Source organism: Coloeus monedula (assembly GCF_965178545.1).
Source record: "Coloeus monedula genome assembly, chromosome: 3".
Lineage (NCBI taxonomy): Eukaryota > Metazoa > Chordata > Aves > Passeriformes > Corvidae > Coloeus > Coloeus monedula.
Window position 1 is genome coordinate 78252835 of NC_138783.1, and position 22324 is coordinate 78275158.

Here is a 22324-nt window from a genome sequence, read left to right on the forward strand (position 1 = left end):
TGAAATAAGGATCAGTGCAAGACCGCTCAAAGCTGTACCAAAATTCCATGCTGACACTTGGGTACACTACAAAATTATTAAAGAACACCATGCTTCCGAACATTTTAGACAAAACATTACAGCAACAAGTATGCACTATATTAAAAAGAAAAAAGGGAGGAAAAAAAAACCTCACAAACCCAAAAAACATTCAATATTATTTGCGGCTCCCAACAACTTACCTGTGCCAAAATATTAAATACTAAGAGTATAAAAATCACAAAGTAGTTTGCTCCTGCAGTGAAATATTTTCTATAAACTTTAAAGTTTATTTTTCCCTCATGGCGACTCTCCTCTGGCACTGCAGCCAGTGCATTTTCACCCTGAAAGAAAAAAAAGGCCCACAGAATAAAGCCCATCAACCTTGTAGTTACAGATTGAGACTAAGCCACTTGAAAGTCAATGGCTCAGAATTAGCAAACAATTAAACAAGGAGATAAAGTGATTGTGCATATAAGAACTTTAAGTATCCAACTATAGCTATGACAAAAAAAATTAGTCTCAGTGCAGTAATACTGAAAAATCTACTCTGCAAAGCAACACTTTAAGGATTTTATTTGGCATTGCATCACCAAATATAATGGAACTTCACATATAGCCAGAAATATTTACTCTGACCACTATCCGGGTTCTTCTTTTCTTATACACTACCTTTGCTCGTAACAGCTCCAGAAACTAAGGCCTTACGTGGGGAAGATTCTGTTTTCAGAATGCAAGTGTGTGCAACCTTTCCTTTCCAGAAAAGTATTTGAAGTAAATACTCTTCTGCAAGTATGTACCAAAAATCAACCAACATATGCCCAAGACTTACAAATTATCCATAAAGTCCTAATCATTTCCTCATAAATACCAACAAAGCATCTGTTAATAGGGAAAACAAGTAAAATGACAAATGGGAAATCATACTGAACAAACAATGGACGGGGGACCTTGAAAAACAGAGAAGGAAAAAAATGATACAGGCATAAAGAAGGTGAAAGAACCACACAAATTAACAAAATATAGATTTTTTTTTTTTTAATTTTTATAGTATATGCAATATAGAAACTAGTGTCACTTCAATGGACATGTAATAGTTGATTTTGTTGCCACAAGACATGGTTGTACAAGAGCAGTGGAATCAACAGAACTGACAGACGTGAAAAGAGAAATCCAACCTACTCATCCATAAAAGGTGAGAAGCCTATCTTGGCTTTTTGTTTCTCCAGCTGCTCCACCTTCCCACTTCTCCCCATCCCCATCCAACAGTCTTAATGCTGCTAGAAAGTTTGGTACACCTCCACAAATTTAAGAGAACTTAAGACTGGAGTTGCCACTGGGACATTAATAATGTAAGTTTACTGCTTTGGAACATAAAACCATTCTTCAAAAAGGTATTAAAAAGTCTGCAGCTTTTTTTTTTTTTTTAATCTCACTGCTCTTCATTGTAGAGAAGAAATAGAAATAATACAGACCCACAGCATGAAGGTGACAATCATCAGGGACATAGAGGGATTGCTTGTTCCATGCATGCAGTGCTAGCAGGGTCACAGGGAGCCTGCACTGTTTGATGTGAATGCAAACACACCAGCAGAAGGCAACCTCTGTTACAGAAACTTTAGGGCTGCTTTTGCACCGTGCAGGCCAAGAGATATGGAGGCACCTGGAAGTCACACTGGCACCATACAAAGCCTTCTGTTTTCACCAACAAAAGGTCTGGAGAGAGCAAGGCAGTGATGTCCCAGGATTATCCCCTCAGGGCCAGCTCAAGATCACATGGGTACGTTGAAGGGTATGTTAATGCCAGCCATGCAAATGCAGACTTTGCATAAAGCCACAGCTTCTACATGCACTTCCCAGAGCTCAGGATTTCAGGGAACGTGTTAATTTCAATCCAACACTGCACAAACACGTTGAACCCACCCAATACAGTGGGACTGGCCCTCTAAAGCACTGCAGTTGGAGGACAGGCTGAAAGTGTGGTGGCTTTGGACACATACAAGGAATGCTCGCAGCCCCCAGCAGAGCTGATGCTGAACTGCACAGACCGACTCTGCTGGGTTTGAGCAGAACCACGCTGAGCTGTGAGGTGCCAGCCGAGCACAGCTGCGCAAGTCCTCCGCAGGCAAGCTCTCACCTGATAATGCAATTCATTAATCCCTGAAATCCCAGTGCTGCAGGGAAAGCCTATATCAAAACTTAAGGAAAAAACCCAGCCAGAAAAGAATGAAGACACTTCTATCCTTTGAGCACTCACAGGTGGTTGTTCCACAGCTCCATCCTTCTGTGAGTGGATAGACGAATCCTGGGACAAGACAGAGGACTCCGAGAAAGTTCGGTTCCGGGCAGACTTCTGGTTGGGAGTTCCTGGAACTGACAGCTGTTCTACCACCTCTTCATCTTTTTTCAAAAGGGAAGCAAAGTCGATGCCAGATCTCAGGAACTCTGCATAGGTACCTTTCCCCACCATTTTACCCTACAATTAATATAAACTTTTAGTATCTTCATTATACACTTTCCATAAAGGACAATTTTTCTTATCTGTCTTTGCTACCTCTGGGGTTCTGCAGTTGCTGGGCACATATCCTACTGCAGTAGCTGAGCTGAAGCCTCTATGAGTTCCTCACTTAGAAGAGCAGAAACAAGCTCTTTGGGCTCTGACCAGTTGCCTCATAGCAGCTAACAGGGCCAACAAACAGGATGAGAACAGCCCCACTTACAGTCATGTGAGAATCACCTCCCCAGAGAAGCTATGGGAGACAGATAAGCCATGCAGCTTTAGGACAACCTGTTATACTCCATACATAACCATCAGTCTTTTTATATTGCTCCAGCCCAGGGGTAAACAACATCTTCATTTTCTGATCCTTGCAGAACCTTACAAGGAGCAACACTGACCATGTCCACATTTCTTTCAGCTCCGCCACAAACTCATTTCTCAAGAGCTACTCTAACTTTTAAAGCAACCTGAACGGAAGGAAAAAGAGGGCTAGTGTCCTTTTTTGCACCACCATGACACATCAGAAGTAATTTCACATATTTCACTACCCGGCCTTAAAAAAAAACAGGAAAAAAAGCCCCAACTGCAGTCCTTGCATCTCCCCTCTACCTCTAAGTAGCTGGTACAACAAAGCTGGGAAGGAACCAGCTGCACTGGTAGGCTCATTCTCAAAGGCATCTGAAACTATTTCTCATCCTTAATTTAAATGGATGTGTTAAAAAAATTTGTAATAAAAATGGATTTGTTGCAAAATTAACACAGTTCTTAATTCACAGAGAAGTGTAAGAAACAACAATAAAAGCAAAGCATTAACACAGTCTCTCTCAAAATTCTCTCACAGCATATTAAATTTGAAGCAAGGGAAGGCTAAAACTTTATTTCAAAACCAGACAAAATGTTTTTAGAAATAAGATTTTTTAATTCACATCACATATTTAAAATATTTAAGGTTATTTGCATGCATGATAAAATTCAGAAACAGATTTTTCAGGGAAAGTATTCCAAGAAAAATCAGCTTATTAATAACTGTAAAACTTAAAAACCATATGTAGTCATAAGTAGACAGAAGATATATTTACAAACTAAAAATAAAAACCTGATTGGTTTTCTTCCCTTTCTTAGATTAAAAAGGATATTTACAAAGTCTAAGTATAGATATTGACATACTTACATCCTTTAAAATTAGAATCTGATTTGCAGCACGGAGATACTGCAACTGGTGAGTGACCAAAACAGAGATCTTCTGATGTAAGGCCTGACAAATACATCTGCAAAGAGATGGAAATATTAATTAAAATTAAGTGTCCTAAAAGATTTTAATTATTTCTGGAAAACCCCTTCTATTCAATTACTCAGTTTTTAAAATAAGATGACCATGCTTACTAGATTTATAGAAACTATATAAAAACTTAACAACCATGTTCCTTATTTAACTTTGTAGGTTTTCAAGGTAAGGAAAAGAAATATAATTATTTCTGGTCTGGAAAAAAAGAGGAGGCAAGAAGACATTTCATTAAAAGTGTCTTAAACATTCTTGTAACAAATGTACATGTCATAAGCTGAATTGCAAAGAGAGTATTTTTAAAAAATTATACTAAAGGAAAGAGGAAGAAGGGCAAGATACTGTGGGAAATTATGGGCAAATACAGCCGGTAAAAGTAACTTCTTTGAGAGAAGCTTTCAGAGCAGCTGTAACACTGAGCCACGGAGACTTCTGGAGAATTAAACAGTACTACTGATTTAAATGACATTTTAAGCTGTATTGAGGTAGAGGAGCGAGATCCTGGAAAAATGCTCTGACCTTTTCCCACGGATTCAGAACTTATCTTCTTCTCCAGTACCTTACCAAAAGTTTGGGATTTGGAGGGAAAAAAGAAGGGACTGGGCACACTAGGACCAGTCAGCAAATGCAGGTGAAACCCATACAGTTTTAGTAGAATAGATACCTGGTGTCTTTTCAGCAGAGCCCTGAAAGGCCACCAGAGCCACAAAAAATCCCCCAAAAAACACAGCAGTGGAGCAATGGTTTACAAATGCAGAGGTCTGTAAGCACATTCTTCATGTACAACAGGGACAGTACAGACACAACTGAGACCCAACACTCTCACAGCCTTCATCCCCACAGAAACAAAGCAGGGAGACAAACCCTTCAAGTGGACAACCTCTTCTCAAATACTCGCTGTCTTAAGGGAAACTGGTATTTTCTAGAACAGCAGTGTTCAGTGACAGATTAGCATTTTCGTTTGGATCAGGAGTGCCTTTCCAAAGGCCATCATCTCCCAGTTCACACAATGGGTAAGGCTGGAAGGGTCACCTTCCAGTGACCACAGTGGGTCACCTGGTCCAAATTCAATGCTGAAATGCAAATAAGCAGTAAAGGGAGTAAGGCAGAAAAAGAACATGACTTTAACAACAATGATATCCCATTGCTTACTGCATTTCATAGTTTCAATTAACTCCCTACACAGGTTTCAGCATCTGTTTTTTCACTCCTACAAAGACTGTAGTAGATGGTTAATACTCCTGTTACCATAATACATGCAGAAAGTACATTATAGTGTTAACTGGGCAGGAAAAATGAAGTGAAAAGCAACACTCTTCCTGAGAAAGTTATATGCTTGATATGCAAAAGTAACTATAAACCCACAACATTCTTACATGGCCAAAATAACAATTAATCAAGGTATCTGCAGCAGTTACAACTATTTATACGCCAAGCTCTTTGTGGAAGCATTACTCTGATGTGGTCACTGAAACAAGCCATATGGTAACTAGAGCACCAGCTGAAGGATATCCAACAAAACATTATCCTCCACAAAACCTACCCAGAGAACTGGACAAGTATCAGAGAGGCTACAGGAAACGCCTAACAGGAAAGTTGCCAAAACAGAACATACCAGGTATTTACTGTGAAGAGATCCCTCTTCCCCTTACCCAAGTCCCCCAGCCTATACACCACTCTGATCACTGAATTTTCCATGTACCAGGTGTATGCCTCAGATCTTACTGGGACAAACTAGCCACTAGAAAATCCGATGGCTCAAAACCTTGAAATCTTAATCCTGAGTCACAGTGAGCCCACTGCACTTAAACTCTGCACTTGGAGAGAGGGAGGGAAGAAGAGAAAAAAAAGTGAGTTATTGCAGCTGTCCTGGGTTGCAGTATATTCTATTACCATCCTCATGAGCTGTTGAAATCAGGTGGGGCAGTGTTCCCTTGCCTCCTCCCCCCAGACTATCTTGCTGTTAATGGCCCAGCATTGTCCTGCCCCATGACTCAGAGATAACTCCCTCTGGACTATCATCTGTTAATGAGCCTAATCAACACCTGGCCTCGTGACTCATTACCCCATTGTGAGATGCTCCACCCAGAGGGAGGAACCAAGCATCCCATCGTGGATATCATCTGGGACTCTGAACACCAGAAACAACCCTTCCACTGGATTTCCAGAGGACAGGAGCTATACAGCCACCACTGGACCTGAGGAAGAGCAGACCCTTTTTCTACAGGATCACCACTTCAGAGGACTGCAGCCACCATTCTACCAGACTGCTACCACCACCCTGACTAACAGGGACTCAAGTTGTATCTTGACTCTGTCAGTCTGAACCAGTGTTTTCTTTTAGTTTTTCTCCTTTCCTTTAATTTCCCCATTAAATTATTGTTCTGACTTGGTCCCTCCCACTGGTTTGTTTTCAAACTAGTACAGCAGCATAGAGGAATCTAATTCAAACTGTGAGAGCTGTCAGCATAGCTTCATGCATGATCTTGATCTCAGAGGAGTAGACAAAAATTATCGCTGTGGAAACTTGTATTTCCACTGATGTATCAGTTCACTCAATTAAGATTTTTTTAAAAAAGAACAACTCTCTATTTCATGTCTATCTGGGAAGAAAGAAGTGAGCTGAATAGTTTGTTAGTAACAGGTGCATAGAAAAACTGTTGTCACAATTCACTGGCAGGAGCACAGACAGGAAAACTTGCAACAAGCAGTGTATACTTAGATCTAAACAACTCACTGCTCAGACAGCTCACTAGAAAATTTGCTAATTAAAATACCACGTCATTATGAAGCACAGAAAACTAACAAAATACTAAGTAGATACTTAACATTAATCTACTTGAGTTTTATGTTCAAAACCTTTTCTTCATTTTTTTTTTTTTAAATATTCACTCTCTCATTTGACAACATCATTTTGCAGCAGTGAGCATTACATATGTACAGTGCCTTGGCTATCATAGAAGATGAAGCCAGATCTCAAAGCCAGGGGTCAAATGTAGGCTCTGCACAACTCTGATGAAAGGGCTGGTACAAAAGTCAGAGAGATTGCTGAATTCCTTGTTAGTGAAAACTTGGTATTGTCTTAGAATGCAAAAAACCTCCAAAACAGTCCATAAGTGTTTATTTTTCTAACTGGTTCACTAAGGCTTAGTTTCATCATCCATCGACTTTTAGAAGTACTGCTCTGTATAACTGAAGAACAACAACTAGGTGAAAAGCCCAGTTCTAGGTGAATCACAATCTGATAGCGTGTCTCTTCCTCACTGATGATGCAGAGAACCCACGGAAAGCCGTCTCAGCAGGGGACATAACTGGTCCAAGAATTCAGACATCTACTGGAGCATGCCCAGCACCAACACCATCCTTTTACCTGCCTTTTGAAACCCCACAAAGTCCACATTCCTTGTGTTTCTCCACTACTCTCAAGAGGCACACTTTGTTAGTGAGCACACTTAATGCACAACAACAGGACAAACCGCTGCACAAACTCCAGTCACCACTGCCACATTTATCAAATACACAAGCGCACAACCATCTGCACACAGTCACACGAGATCCCGACAGAGAACACCCAAAGGTTCTTCAGCCTTTCTTGAGTACAAGAAAAAGCAAGATGTAGGGACTGTGAAAGGTACATCCTCTTCCCCAACTAAAAACCAATTTAAATGTAAAAATGTTCCTGGCAGAAGTTAAATGGGTTCTTCTCCATGTTTAAGCTAAACAGAAATTTCAACATCCTTGAAAATGTATTCCAGAGACAAGCTACCCTCACCATTACAAAATTTTTCTCTGAAGTTCTGGTGCAATTTCAATTCTTTATGTTCCCAAGGGCCCCTAGACCAGTTCATTCCTGTGTACAAAGCCCTTTCATACATGAAGTCCTTCTCCTCCAGACATGAAAGAAAAACGAAAGTAATAAAGAAGTCTCCCAAATTGACGTTTAAGTTGCAAATAGGTTTCTTTCTTTTTTGCCTCCCTGCCCTGGACACCTGAATGTTCTTGACCACCTGTACTGGAGTATGAAGCTGGTCTCTACATTTCCTGAAGTGCACAAAATCGAAACATTATTTCAGCTGAGATCTTACATGTACTAAACATTACAGGAGTATTATTTTACTTGTACTGTCACATATAGTACTGGTCATAAGTCCCAGGGCGCCATTTCCTTAACAAGAGCATGACATTGCCAGGTCATACTGGGTTTGTGATCTATTGCACTCCACACCTCCTTCTCCATGTAACTACCACACTACTGATCCCTGCTCATTTTACATTCGTGGACTCAACACTTTGCACTTCTCCCTGCTGCATGCATCTATTAACTCACATCCCATAGCCAAGACTTCCCAAATACCTGTCCATCTCCAGAACTGCCTTTAGCATTGCCTGGTTTTCCAGCACCTGAAAACGTACCATCAGTGACCTTCATACATCATCACAAATACCAGAATCAGGACAGCCCTCTCCAGAAATTAGACCCTTCCGATTCAAGAAAAATAAACAAAGAGTATTTTAAGTTAACAAACATAAGTAACAGTATACTATAATCCACTTAAAAAACGCATTGCCCTTTGACAGCAAACTGCTACACAACTAAAAAAAATTAGCTTGGGCTTTGATAGCACAGAGCATGAAGCAGGAGACACTGAGAATGGGGCCCACAACAACACAGTGCTCCCCTGTGCAAAGGAAGAGTCTTCGCACTTCGTGCATACAATTCCTCATTTGTTCTTCCTTCCCTATCAGGTTTGCTTTTCTTTGAGACAAGATGTTCTTTAATCTTTTTTAAGTTTTTATCTCCAAGAACCAGCTTTCTTTCACCTCTGCAAAATGTCTCTTCTTCTACTTTCTTCCTTACCATTCTTTCTCCCACTCCTTTTTGGAAGTTCGCATGCAAGTTTAACTTTAGTTAATACTTATATTCATTTCAATGAAAATAACCACTGAAATGAAATTAAAGCACATGCAGAAGTGCTCACAGGCATAAAGCCTTTGTTATATTTATTTACTTCCTATATTTGTTTTCCTCTCCCTTCCCTTTAAATTTAAGTGGTTTAGGGAGAACAATCTTCCCAATTATTTTTGCACATTTCAAAGTTTACAAATTTTTTTTAAAAACCATACTATGCCCACCAGAAACAAAAAACCCACACACCCTACACATTCTACTATGTTGTCTCAGTTTCTACTCTGCTGCTTCTGTTTCTATGCCTACCTTGATAATCATTTATCTCCATCTCATGACAACTTCCAGACATGCATAAATACAACTGGTCCCCAAAATCCATTGACCTGTTCCAGGCACCAGGTAGCACTGGATGGCTGGAGAAAGTATACAGGCAAACATACAGACATGCTTTCTCTGGCACACATTTCCAGCTTCCAGAGTCCATATACAAGGAATTGTTTGAGCCAGAGATCTTGGTGTTCAAGTAGATCTTTGCAAACTTTTCCTATATGAATTCTGCCTGATACTAGGAATGATACATCTGTGCATACCACTCCCAAGAACTATCACAACTTTAGGTCTGATTTTAAAAGATTCCTAAACTGTCCTGCAAATTTGTCTACTCTCACAAGCACAGAGCAGGGAGAGAAAGCAATCAGGCTGATCATCAACTGAGACTGGCACACAGTTCCTGTGACTGGAAAAGATACAAGGGAAGGAATAATACCTAGGGAAAGGTATGCTTCAATAGACTGATGAAATATAAATCTCACTCTTAAAAACATTATTTTTGAGTCAATACCACTGGTGGGACACAATTTAATTTCTATCCAAAGGTGATCTGACACCCTATCATCTATAGCAAAAAATAGATACACAGAGAGAGTAGGAAATTCCTTGGGATCCAAGTGCAACTGAATGATTTTCTTAAAAACTGTTCCAAACTTCACCATACAAAGAAATGTGCTACTGGATCTGTGATGGCTATCCCTCATTTTGAAACTAGAGGCCTCAAAATATAGGATTTCTTAAAAGCTAACTAAAAGCTATTTTTATTTAAATAAATATAAAATAAAGGCATATTTTCATATCCACATACAAATATGTAAAAAACCATATAACTATACTGGCAACCCCCCACTGGAAAAAGGCTGAAGCATGCCTACTATTAACTATCAAGAGAACTCACAGGAAAAAGGGCAACAAATAACAAAAAAAAAAGGAAATCTTCAGTTTATACCTCCCTAGGTCCCAAGGAATCTGACCAGGAAAAAGGAATTAATTGAAAAACTGGCTTTATCTGCTCCATCATCCACAGAACAACTTGTCTGTATCACAAAGAAATTCTTAAGAGCCACAATCCCTTATTAATAATATCATGGTCTGTTTTCCCACTGGAGCTGTGCTACTTGCATTCTTTCTCATTTGAAAAGCATTTAAGTATTTTAAACTGCTTACTGCAGTAGCTGAATAGAACACAGAAAACCAGCAAATGTAATGAACCAGCCATCCACATACCACAGCTTTGGGGAATTACTCGGGACATACCTTTGATGTAAACACATAGACCAGACACTTGCAAAAAAATTTCAATCTTTAATATAAAATTACAAGAAAAAAACCAGCGAGTGAACTGAACAATATCCACTTCAGATTCTCATTAAAAAATCCCCTGTTTCTTCCATCTCGCCCATTGTTTTAAGCCTCGCGGTTTGGATTCCTGGGGGGGCAGCCTGCATGAAGTGGTGTTTTGGACATTCCTCAGCACCATGTTCTAAGAAATCATTCTTGCCCAAGTGCTCTCGGTCTTCTCCACATTTCTAGCACTATTCAGGAAGCAATGAAGTACATGCCTTGCCTTGTTTTTCAAAGCAACTTACTGAACATAACGCTCTCCCCACTACCCCCAGCACCTTTACAGCTTCCATGAAGACCTCAGAAGACAACTTCTGTTTGTAAAAAACCCTCCCTTAAAAACTTCTGCAGGAAGGCATTGCTCAGTTTTCCTTCCCACTACTACTCCACCCAGTCCATTCTCAAAAACATGCTTTCATTCTACTTTTATGTGTTTTGCTTAATCTGATCTGGAGTTGGGGAGAAAAAATAAAAGTACAGAAAAAAACCCAGCTACTTCTCTGAGTTTCAAATTCTCTGAGATAACCTCCTTATTCCTCCTCATCTTCACACATTTATCAGCAAAACACATGCTATGCTCCCAGAGCAATGGCTTCTATCTCCTTTGTGGTTTTGCACATGCAAAAATCCACACTTCCAGTTTTGCAGTAGAATGCAGACGCTGCCAATGTCACAGCTCACATGAAAAACAGAATAAGCTGAAGAGGCAGCCTGACCTCCTTCACAAGGCATCACGGTACTTTCCTGTTTCCCTCTTCATGAAGAGACCTTAAGACTTCAAGGAGAGACAGGTTAACAGCTCAGGTGGGTGCACCTTCAGAACTCAGGCACTGATACAGATGCTGGAGTTGCAGAGAGATCTTGTGCAGAAACAGAAAAGCAGCACCTGAAGCCTCGAAAGCTTCAATAGGCATTAAAGGAATTTGATAGCATATGTGAACTACAGAGGTGATGAACTCCATCTATCAGACGTGGCAGGGGAAAAATGAACATAAAACCTATGCATCATAAAACCCTTACTCCATACTAGCTGATGGAAACAAACAGTAGCCTTTCAAAGAAATGGATAAAATAAAGCAAAACATTAATGGGGTTTCAGAGGGTCCAGATTTGAAACTGCAAACACCAACAGGATGTACAATTTTCAAATTTAGATACTAAAAGCTTCCCTGTATGGAGAAAAAATAATGGCATGCCACTGCTACTCAGTACAATTTCTGTGACCATTTCTGCAAGATTTCTGCAAGTTTTTATGATTACCTAGGAAGGAACAACAGTAAAACCAAATTAATTCATGTATTTGGAGTGTGGAATTCAAAGGATTCAAGTATGCTAAACAAAATGCATTTACTGAACACCTGAACCAAAGACCACTGAATTCTATCAATGGAAGTTTTTCCTTCTAACAAATTCTAAATCATGCCTTTTAAAATAGAGAGTAGCAAGCTGTGAAAAAGCAAAGACAAAACACTGGCTGGGACTAACCAGATTATTCTCATGCTCACCTATGTGCCTTAGATTTGGCAGTTTCAGAGAGATGGAGATGAAGAAACTCACCAAGAAGGGAACCTGACTTTTAATGAACACTCTCCTCTTTCTTTGGGAATGGGGGAAGGTCCAGAATCCCTCTCTTACGAAGTAAACTTGTACACTCTCTTTTCCCTCTATTTTTGCCCTCTGCAGTCTACTCTGCAGGTCACATGCCCTGTTTCACCTGCCCAAGTGAAATTTCAACCATTCAAAGAAAAAGAAAAATTATTCAACAATCTAAGACAGTTCTGTCCTTTCCTTCAACCACTTGAATTAAGTGCTTATTACTAGCAAGTGAAGTTGTAGCAAACTAAGAAGCGATTTAAAATCCCACCCCATTTTATTCTTCACTCAGTACTAATATTCATAAACCCTATTATTCATAAACCCCCACACTCATGTATGTATTCGACATTCTCCTCAAGAAAATGGCATATATTACTTTAAGAATAATTCTACTTATAATATCTTCAGAACAGATTTTTACAGGGCTTTTAAAAATAAAGAACAAAATCCACAAAACACAGAGGGGAAAAAAACCCCTCTATCTATTCTATAACATAGAATGGGGAAAAACGAATCAGAAAGTGAATGTACTACATTTTGTGATGAAATCCATCTCCCCAGAAATGCTTTCTCAAGTTTTTCTACAAGGAATTACAATATAACAATAGTGTTTTAAATGAAAATAAAGCAGTAACATACTTTTCAAACAAATGTCTTCCGACTTCAGCATCTACTGCACTCAGTGGATCATCCAAAAGATAGATGTCTGCATCTTGATACACAGCTCTAAAAGGTTTAAAGAAATGTCAGTATCACAAAGTCTTACATTAGTTTACTTTAGTCACTGAAGTCTGACAATTTATAAATTTTAGAAACAGCAAAAAAAACCACTAGCCTGGCCAGATTTACACGGGCCTTCTGTCCCCCACTCAGAGTAGCTCCACGATCTCCTATTACTGTCAGGTCACCATTTGCTAACAATTCCAAGTCCTGTGAACGTGAAAGAACAGATAAAAATATATTTTTTTCAATCATTTTAACTTCAAAGACCAACAAAGCTGTTTCAACATAACATTTACTTATTTGAAAAGTATTAACATATCACATTAAAATACATGGTTTCATAGCAACGTAATATCTGCAGTTACTTTATGATTCCATACTTTCAGCAGTAATTGAGAAAGCAGAAAAAATAGATGAGATCCTAAAGTTCACTTTTTCTACAGCTTGGCCAGAAGAAAGTGCACTACTATCCTTAGTCTTAAAAGGATTATCTACTGGCAATTCAGAAAATCAAATAAAATACTAAAAAGTCTAACAGTAAATGTATTCATTTTTATTACAACAAAATTAGCTGTCACAAAAAATAAAAACTGAACTATTATCGGTAAATTATCTTGCCAATGTCCCTAAAAATTGCATTGTTTTTATTCTTAATACTGCAATGTATTCAAGGGAAATAACTACAACATTCATCACACAGCTTTGGTTAATTTGGGAGCTCAGGAATGTGGATAAGACAACAGAATTATACCATGTTCCATGTCATATTACTGTATTTCCTATTCAGGAAATACAGAAGTTTTACATTAAGCTACAAAGCATATTCTGAAAGCTTATTCACAGCTTTTATAAGATACATAAATTTGCAAGAAAACGATGAAAGCAAATCTACCATCAAATATGAAGTGGGGATTTTTTTAATGCTGTTTGCTGTCTTTTAAAGTCATTAAAACCTTAGGTTTAGACAACAGCATGACTGAATATCAGCAGGAGATACTAAAACTCTATCTGTCAAGTATAAAAACCTGCAAAAAATGTTCATTACAGTAACCATCTGCTTTTCACCTGTGTTGCTGCTGACAGAAATACCGTAACATGCTGCACAAAACCTTTTTAGCTGCCAAGCAAAATGTCTGTTTCTTGACAAATCTGGCTTAATCCTCTTCTGTATCTCATGTCACAAACTCCTTCGCACACAAACCTTTCAAATATATTTTTTCATAAAAATACTTGGGTTTAGCAAGTTCTCCAGTATATAGCCCTAAGGTTCTTTTGATAGCTGTTGGCAATGCATAATACACAGCAAACATGACATTTATTTCAAAGGAAAGCATATAGGCTATTTAAAAAAATGGAAGTCACAAGAGTGCTAGCTCGATCATTTGTTTTCTGCCTCTTATTGCATTTGCACATACCCCTACCACCATACACGTGAAAAGGGCTAAAATGTAATTATGAAATAATAGGGAACATCTTTTCCCAAATTTGTCAGTGCTTCCCATAAGCTATACCTCCCCCTAGTGGAAGTTTTCGGAATTAGAAGATGATGCTTTCACAGGGATGGCAAAAACAATTACACGTGTTTTTTACAAGCAACAGAATTATTTCACATGCTACTAATAACCATCAATCCCATATATTTTACATCGCAGCACGTACCACAGGTCTGAAAGAACACTAAAATAAAAATAACCATCTTGGAAAGAAAATACACAAAGAGAAAGCCTTACCTTCTTAAGAGCACAAACTTTCAAAACTTTTTCGTATTTTTCTTTCTCATATTCCTTGTCAAACAGTATATTACTTCTTACAGTGCCAGAAAACACCCAAGGCTGCTGAGAAACATAGGCAATTCTTCCAGTAACATTTATCAAACCTTTGTCTGTAGGCAGTTCACCAAGCACGGCACTTAAGAGCGAAGACTGGAAAAGATTTAAAAAAAAAAAATTAAAATTAAAAAGTTTGGTTGCATTAAAGACATCACAGAGATTGAGCAGTGTTTACTGGCACAATGGCCTATTTCACCCTGTTACTCAAACTACTGCTAACAGTAGAAAAGCACTAGAACCCTTTTCATGCAGTCTTGAAGCAACATACAAAGTACTAAAGTTTAACTCCATACCATCTCCTCCCCAACCAGATGGCCATCGGCCTGTCTTGAATGCCAGTGTCTTGATGTGGAATGTGTGACTATACACATAAAGGAACTGTACATTTTCAGGTTTCTAGTTTTCACACATAATAGACTCAAAAGCCTTATGAAATTATTATTAAGACTTACTTTTCCAGCTCCCACAGGACCAATCACAGCCAGTAATTCCCCTTGTCTGACAGTAAACGAAATTTGTTGAAGTGCTGGGGTTTCTGAACTCTGTGGATTTGAGAAAAAGTTAGGATTTTGCAGTAATGAAATATAAACCATCAAAATAAATATTTAGAAACAGAAAACAATGTGCATACATCACTATAAACCACCAGTCCATAGGCCCACCATACTGTCAGGCATATAGTTTTTGCCTCTTCAGTAATTCACACTTTTGAAAGACCCTCATCCTCCACCACAAACACGCAACACAGATAAAACAGCATTCAAGGAATAAGGAGGCATTCAAGGCAACATTCAGGGAATAAGGAGGCCACAGGCAGCAGAAGCAACTGCTTCCTCAGAGCCCACATACCGGTGTAGCATCCTGGGAAACACGAGCTCTGTGCTGGCCACCACACCAGCATTCCCAGCCCCAGCACGACACGCTCAGTGACTCCGAGCACACAGACAAATGGAAGGCTGAGGCTCTCAGAGCCTCAGGAAAGCCAGGACTGTGTCTGCTCTAGTCAAGGCTCTATCCAAAGTAAAACCACAAAAATGACATTTGATTTTACAGAACCTCATCTTGTATGCTGGGTGTTCTCACAGACTTCTTGTGGATGATGTAGTGGGCTATTTGTGTGAAAATACACTACCCTAGGATTGTCTGTTTAATATTACTTCCCAGTATGTCTATCCTTTATGTTATGTATGAGCTTATTTCCCAACATACTTTGCACCTCTTCTATCACAGTTGCAGAAATGCCTACTTGTGGAAAGAAAGGATGCTCATGTCTTTCACAGCTATGCTAAACAGCAATTTCTAAGGACCTGGTGCAGCTCCCTCTCATTAAAGCAAAACACCTTTGTAACAGAATCTGCCTTTACATGCATCTTTGCCTGCACTAAGCATGACTGACACTAAAATGCAAATAGTAAAATACACACATTAAAAAATCCCCAAACTAGTACTCCGGTTAAAGGACCAAACGAAAACCCAGCCTTAAGCTCCAAAAACAGAACAGCACAGTTAAGAATACCTTAAAATCTCCAGCCACCTTTTGAAGTTCAAGCGGCTGAAGAGGCCACCACCTAACTCCATACAAAAGGTGACACAAGACAAAAAAGTTCTGGGACTGCAAAAGGAGGAAGCCTGCAATTCATTTCAAATTATTTGGGAAGAAACAGAAGTCCAGTATCCATCCACATCTACGACGGCTGGGATAGCCGGGATAGCACACACGTGCTCACTCGTGACAGGAGAAACCCCAGGCAGGCAGCCCCACTGCCAGAGCTCACGGAAGCACCGCAGGGCTCGCATGAGACACTCACACTGCGAGAAGCTGAACTCGGGCTCCTTGTGCAGCTCTGCTAAACCACTGCCGCCGCTACTGTGAACTTCCACAAGGTGGCATCAACGGGTGGCACTTTTTACCTTTTCCCCACACAACCCCACCACCCTCCCCAACCAGAACCAGCATTTCACCCCGAAGTTGACTCCTCTGTCCAGAGTACACAGCTCAGGTGCTCACTTAGTGCTAAGGTCGGGAGAACTCTACCAACTTATGGCAGCCAAAGATTTTCTTTTTTTAATACAGAGTTTGCAGGAACAGAAAATATCTCTTACTAAAACAATCTCTACATGGAAAGAATAAATAAGCTTTCAGACACACAGGCCCTTCTTCAGACCTCCTGAAGTTGTGCTTCTGTACTCACAGAAGTGCAAAGACATTTCCTCCCACATCAAAATTTTTTAAAAAATATAAAGTAAGAGCCAAAAAACATTACAGATTTTTTTTTTAAAGTTTTTTAACTACTATTGCCATATTATATATTAAAGCAGTACTGGAAGGTATCACGGAGCCAACACGAAAATAGTAATTCAAGCAAACAGCACAGCCACACACACCTAAGGGGCATGATATTTTTGCAAAATAGCATTCCTTATAATTAAAGACAATTTGTCCTGAATTCATCACACCTATTTTTAGGCACTAAACTGAGGTACTTAAATTAGAGCACAGACTAATATGGCAGCTAAGTTCACCTGACAACTCATTACACCAAGGTTGTTCATGGGACTCAGCTATCAGAATTAATCTCATTAAAAGTGATTCATTTTCTATTGCTTTATTCCTCCAAACTGCTTCACCACAAGGTCATACAAACCAGCATTAACAACCAGCATAAGGGAGGCAACAGGCAGAGAATGCAAGGACAAGAGGACACAAGAATGATCCTTCCAGGGGCAGCAAATTTGGCCTCTGTTCAAATGCTGAAATTTTAAATCTGAAGTTGCTCAGCTGAGCAGACAGATTGTTCTGTAAACTCAAGAAACACCAGTAAAAAGCTGTACTGAAGAAACCCTAGTTCCATGCTGGTATCAGACTAGACTGTGGTACTCAAGATAATACTTGCCTTAGTGAAACAAGAGTGTGACCAGGAATTAATTGGTTTTGTTTATCTTTTGAGAAATTGCAATACACCTTGTTAGGTTGTTTTCCTGAAAGTGTAACTAATAATCCCTTTTTTACTTAAGTGATTTTGGATTCGTGGGCTGCTTGTTGGCTGGTTTTTTAAATATCACTTTTGGCACACAATCTCTATAAATAAAAAAAATTATCATCCAGCTGTACAGTGTCTGTACAGACATCCGAAGTGTCTTGAGTAGCAAGCTAGGCCTGCTACTAGACAAAGGATAACATATTATTCCTTTCATAACTCGTCTCTATCAGAACTTATCACCTTTTTCAGTGAGCAATTCTATAAAATTATTTTGCATCATTGTAAGAGTATTTAAGAGAAACTTTGTGAGCAGATCTTAACAGTTCTGAGAGAACTGTTCTTCTCCCATGCACACTGCAATTAAATATCAAAATGAAAGTTACATTAACAGTTTTGTGGACGGCTTGTTGGTCTGGGGTTTTTTTTTAAATTGAAAGGAAACCAGTAATTCCAGTCATGCTACCCTGCTTTATGCAATATAAACAAGTCATGGAAAAAAAAAAAAAGATGTTTTATGGGCACATTATGCAACCATTTCCTATAAATTGTTAATGGTGGTACCAAAGTCAGTTTGAGAAGAAAACGAAGATTAAGCAATACATTGCATTTTGCATTAGAATGTATTCAAATCAAGTCTTTCATATCAATTCATTTTTAAAAACTTGGTCAATGCCTCAGAAATATTATTGTCACAGAGAACTCTGAGAAAGTAAAGCAGCATAAAATAGCCATTTTCTTTTGCAGCAGAGTAGCAGTAGGTAGATCCTCACATAGGTTTTCACACCTGATCTTCCTAGGGACACAGCACAGGGAGGGGAACAGGGTTTAGATAGGGAAATATATGATGTCTTATTTGCATGCGAATTATTTATATGCAAAAGTCATTTTTAGAGCTTCCAGCACTTATAATGGAGACTGAAGTCTCTCTTGTGTGAGGATACTGGCAGGTTGTAATAGCGCCAAAAATTCGTCACAAATTGCTGCTTACCATATCAATTAAAGTTTGAAAACAGAAACAGTCCACCTTTGCCTTTCTTACATAGAAGTGATACAAAATAAATTTATCACCTGTTTACTGTCCCTTTTTCTAGCCATTTTGGCGAGTTTGGTGCACTTTAAGCAGAAAAAAATGTGCAGCTGAACAGTCTCAAAATACGGAGCAACAAATACTTGCTGATGTGTTTCTAAAGCTTTCAAATCTGTTGTGAGAAGTGTAATATTGTACTGGTTCTAGTCTAGTGGACTGATCAAGCACTCAGTTCACAGAAAAAAACCCACACGATAAGGCCCACCTTGCTGTGCTGTCTGTCCTTAATTCCAATTTAAGTACCTCAGCCATACTACAGTGCTGCTTAATAACCGGACATATTTTCCCATAAAAATACAAAGGTTTTCATTTAGTGTACTACTAAGGAATAGCTACTTCTAAGATGCACTTGATAGAGTTTTCAGTACTATTCTACAGAGTTAGCTAAACATACTGAAAGGATTCTCATACACAAAGGATGGAGTACAAAATATCAGCACACTATACTTACCCACACTGCATTTTAGACTTCAAATGCCAGCAGCACCAATATACTTAATATTTAAGAACATTTACCTTATCCCAATAGCAAGTCAAATCTTGGACACGGAGAATGATATTTTCATTACTGCCATGCAGTTGTGGCTTGAAGTGCAAGACTTCATCAAGCATCAGAAAGTTCTGCAATGAAAGAAAAGCAGAGGATATTGCCTAATGTGAGACTGAGAATGGAAACATGTTTTTTTGAAAGCAGCATACAGAACATTAATTATGGGGTTGGAAAAAACAATCACAAACTGATCAAAGAATTACATTTCCAAAGCAATGGACAACTACAACAGCGTACTTCTAACTAGCTAGCTCTCCCTCCCAAAAGCCTCCAAAAGAGCAGATTTAATAGGAAAGGACTCTAACAACCACCTGTTCAATAAAGAATTCCAGAAAGAAATGGACCTTAAGAACCTGTCCTGTCTTTTCCTTGAATCACGAACAACTTTTAAATTGTTTAACTTCCTCTACCCATACAAAAGAGGTGAAAACCTCACTGCAACACCTTCTCATTCCATTGCTTTGATGGCAAAAGCTTATGTTATTTCATTGGAAGAATGATGAGGACACAGTAAGCAGCTGTCCACTCTCTCTAGTAAGCCTTCTTCAAGTGACCAACAGAAGACAGCACACTATCTGAACATTTCCTCATTTTAAAGTCCAGGACATTAACCAAAAAAGAAACCTGCTAACATCTGCATAACTGGCTCACCGCACTTTCACTACTGAACTTCTATTCTACATTACATCCCAGTCAGCAAACCTTTCCTTCAATTTGCATAAGCATGCACTTTGTTCCACAGCCACACTTCTACCACACCTTGCCTGATGCTGGATTATAAATAGCCCAAACACATTCAGAAAGGAAAGGGGCTATTTCCACAGAAAACTTTCAAGGATAACAGCTACCACAATTTTATGACAAAACCCAAAAAAATTCTATCATGCTTTGACTCAGAGTCAAAAGTGAAGACCTTAAATAGGCAGCAGCAAACAATATTCTGGGAAGAGAAGGAAGGTCTTAATCATAGAAGCCAAGACTAGCTAACAAGTACTTAGCTAAGAGCTTGCAGATGTGAGATAGCTGCTGAAGACTTACAGAAAGCAGTAACTACGAGGAAGCAGGAGGAGGATGTCAGGAGACATGGGAGGGCAGGGAGAGTACTGCTAGGCTTTTACAGGCACAGAGGTACTGCTCAGACTCCAGACAGCAGGTATTGTCACAGAGAGTGATGAAAAGTCAAGCATTTTAACACAGCAGTCCATACTGTACAAGACACTCTTCTTGTTCTGTTAGCACCAAACATCGGCACTACCAATGCTCATTCTTACTGAATCTGAGTCTTCACTCCAGTACTGAAAGCAGCCACAAGACAAAAGCTACTGCTCACACCTGTCCTCCACAGATGACAGAGCAGTGCAGTGGGAAATACGAATCCTACAGCTCTCATCTGCCTGCTTCGTTCTTCAATCCCAATCCTAGCATGCCTGCGTATCTGTACACACGTTCCTCTTACTTCAGAAATGTCTGCACCACCTCCTTGCCACGCGCACTTTTCTCCTACATCTCAGCCTACCCTACAGTGCATGTCCTGTTTTTTGTACCTGCATTCACACCACATGTTCTGTCTCCAAAACAGGTTATTTTAAGTGCAAAACCACAATAAGGCCGCGTTTGTCAGCGACGTTAAAACAACGGCAGAGTAAGAGAAGACATCCACACACGCTCCCAGTCAATAACGCTACCTTGATCCGCCGGATGCTGATCACTGACTCGGACACTCTCTCAACAGCCGCAGGGAAGAACAGGGTCACTGTGAGTCTCACTGCCCCGTACAGGGACACTGCCACAAACACCCGCCTCGCTGAAATAACGTTGCCAAGTAGTACATATGCCATGAAAGTCATGAACACTGTTATTTTGCTTGCCACAAAGAATGAAGCTAAGTTCAGTCCTCGAAGATAGGAGCTTTTCATAACCATGGCAATCTCCTTCCTAAAAATGCAAAACATAAACAAATCACATCAATCTCTCCCACTACTGCTACTTTCAACAATAGGATGAGGGAAACCCCCTCTCAGGATTTTATTTTCATAGCTTTTCTCCTCCCCTTGCACCACCCCGGCTCATATGTAAACAACTGTGAAGAAAACATGTTACATGGTAAGTAACAAAACAAAACCAAAAACCACCACCACCACCAACAACAAAAAACCCACAAAAACAAAACAAAACAAACCCCCAACCAAACAAAAGAAACACCAACCAGAATTTAAGAGGCTTGGAAATTGAGAGGAGAAATTCATTATATTTAATATCTTAATAGCTATAGAAAATAATTATTTTTCGGAGACAGAAAATTAAGGTACTATCTTCTTCTTCTCTGGTCAAACTAATATTTTACTTCAGATTCTAATCTGCTTCAAATATTTTTTGGTTGCATGCAATAGCAAAGAGGAAAAAAAAACCCTGTATAAAGGCCAAGCACCCACAAACTCCTTATCCTTCCAATATCAAAATCCAGTAGAGTTCAGTCACAAAACTCATGACAAGACTAACACATACTCTGAAGCTGAAAAAAAACAGGGCAATTTCCAGAAGATCAAGAGTTTGCCCATGGCCCAAGTAGCTGCCATAATTCAGCTGCTGCTCCTCAAGCTGTATCACAGGATTTAGCGTATTTCCTTTCATCTCAGTCTAAATCCTTCCCAATTTGGACCCTGCTCCTGGCCTCTTTTGCTCTGTGAATTCTGGTTCATAAATCAAGAAAATACTGATCTGTGAGACCAATTGTTCTGCCAGTCATTGCCCAAGCTAAATAGTGATTGAAGTACTGTACAGACACATAAGTCTCCCTCCAGCAACTGAAAAGCAGCTGATGTGTTTGTTCTCAATTTCTATTTCAGTTAAATTGCAGTTTTCACTTCTAAATGACTCATCAAGTCCAAGCCTCAAAATGTTACTGCACTATCATCTTACAATGTGGATGCTAGCAGGCTTACCTCCTCATGAAAATAATAATTTTTCTTTATCAAGAGAGTCACAACAACTTACTCCTTCTCCATATATTCTACCTTTGTCTACTTAATACTATCAAATACAAAATCTTTACACAATTCCTAATTTCTCTTTCCAAATATTCTGACAATTCTTAGGGAAAATCTTAATAATGCTGATCACCTACCACTTGGAACTATACATCAAGATTAGAAACTCAAGTTGTGATTATACAGTT

The 22324-nt window shown here is 39.2% G+C and overlaps 1 protein-coding gene across 3 annotated transcripts in view; it reads right to left on the reverse strand.

Annotated features, from left to right (window-relative positions):
- ABCC4 (ATP binding cassette subfamily C member 4 (PEL blood group)) overlaps positions 1-22324 on the reverse strand; it is a 146311-nt gene that overhangs the window by 96139 nt on the left and 27848 nt on the right. For all 3 annotated transcript variants that reach the window (XM_082279420.1, XM_082279419.1, XM_082279421.1), the window contains exons 8-16: positions 20835-21084; positions 19116-19220; positions 14984-15073; positions 14433-14624; positions 12815-12909; positions 12619-12705; positions 3690-3786; positions 2276-2494; positions 222-362 (exon numbers count right to left, since the gene is read on the reverse strand). In XM_082279420.1, the coding sequence (XP_082135546.1) occupies positions 222-362; positions 2276-2494; positions 3690-3786; positions 12619-12705; positions 12815-12909; positions 14433-14624; positions 14984-15073; positions 19116-19220; positions 20835-21084 (1276 nt within the window). The remainder of the gene's footprint in view (positions 1-221; positions 363-2275; positions 2495-3689; positions 3787-12618; positions 12706-12814; positions 12910-14432; positions 14625-14983; positions 15074-19115; positions 19221-20834; positions 21085-22324) is intronic.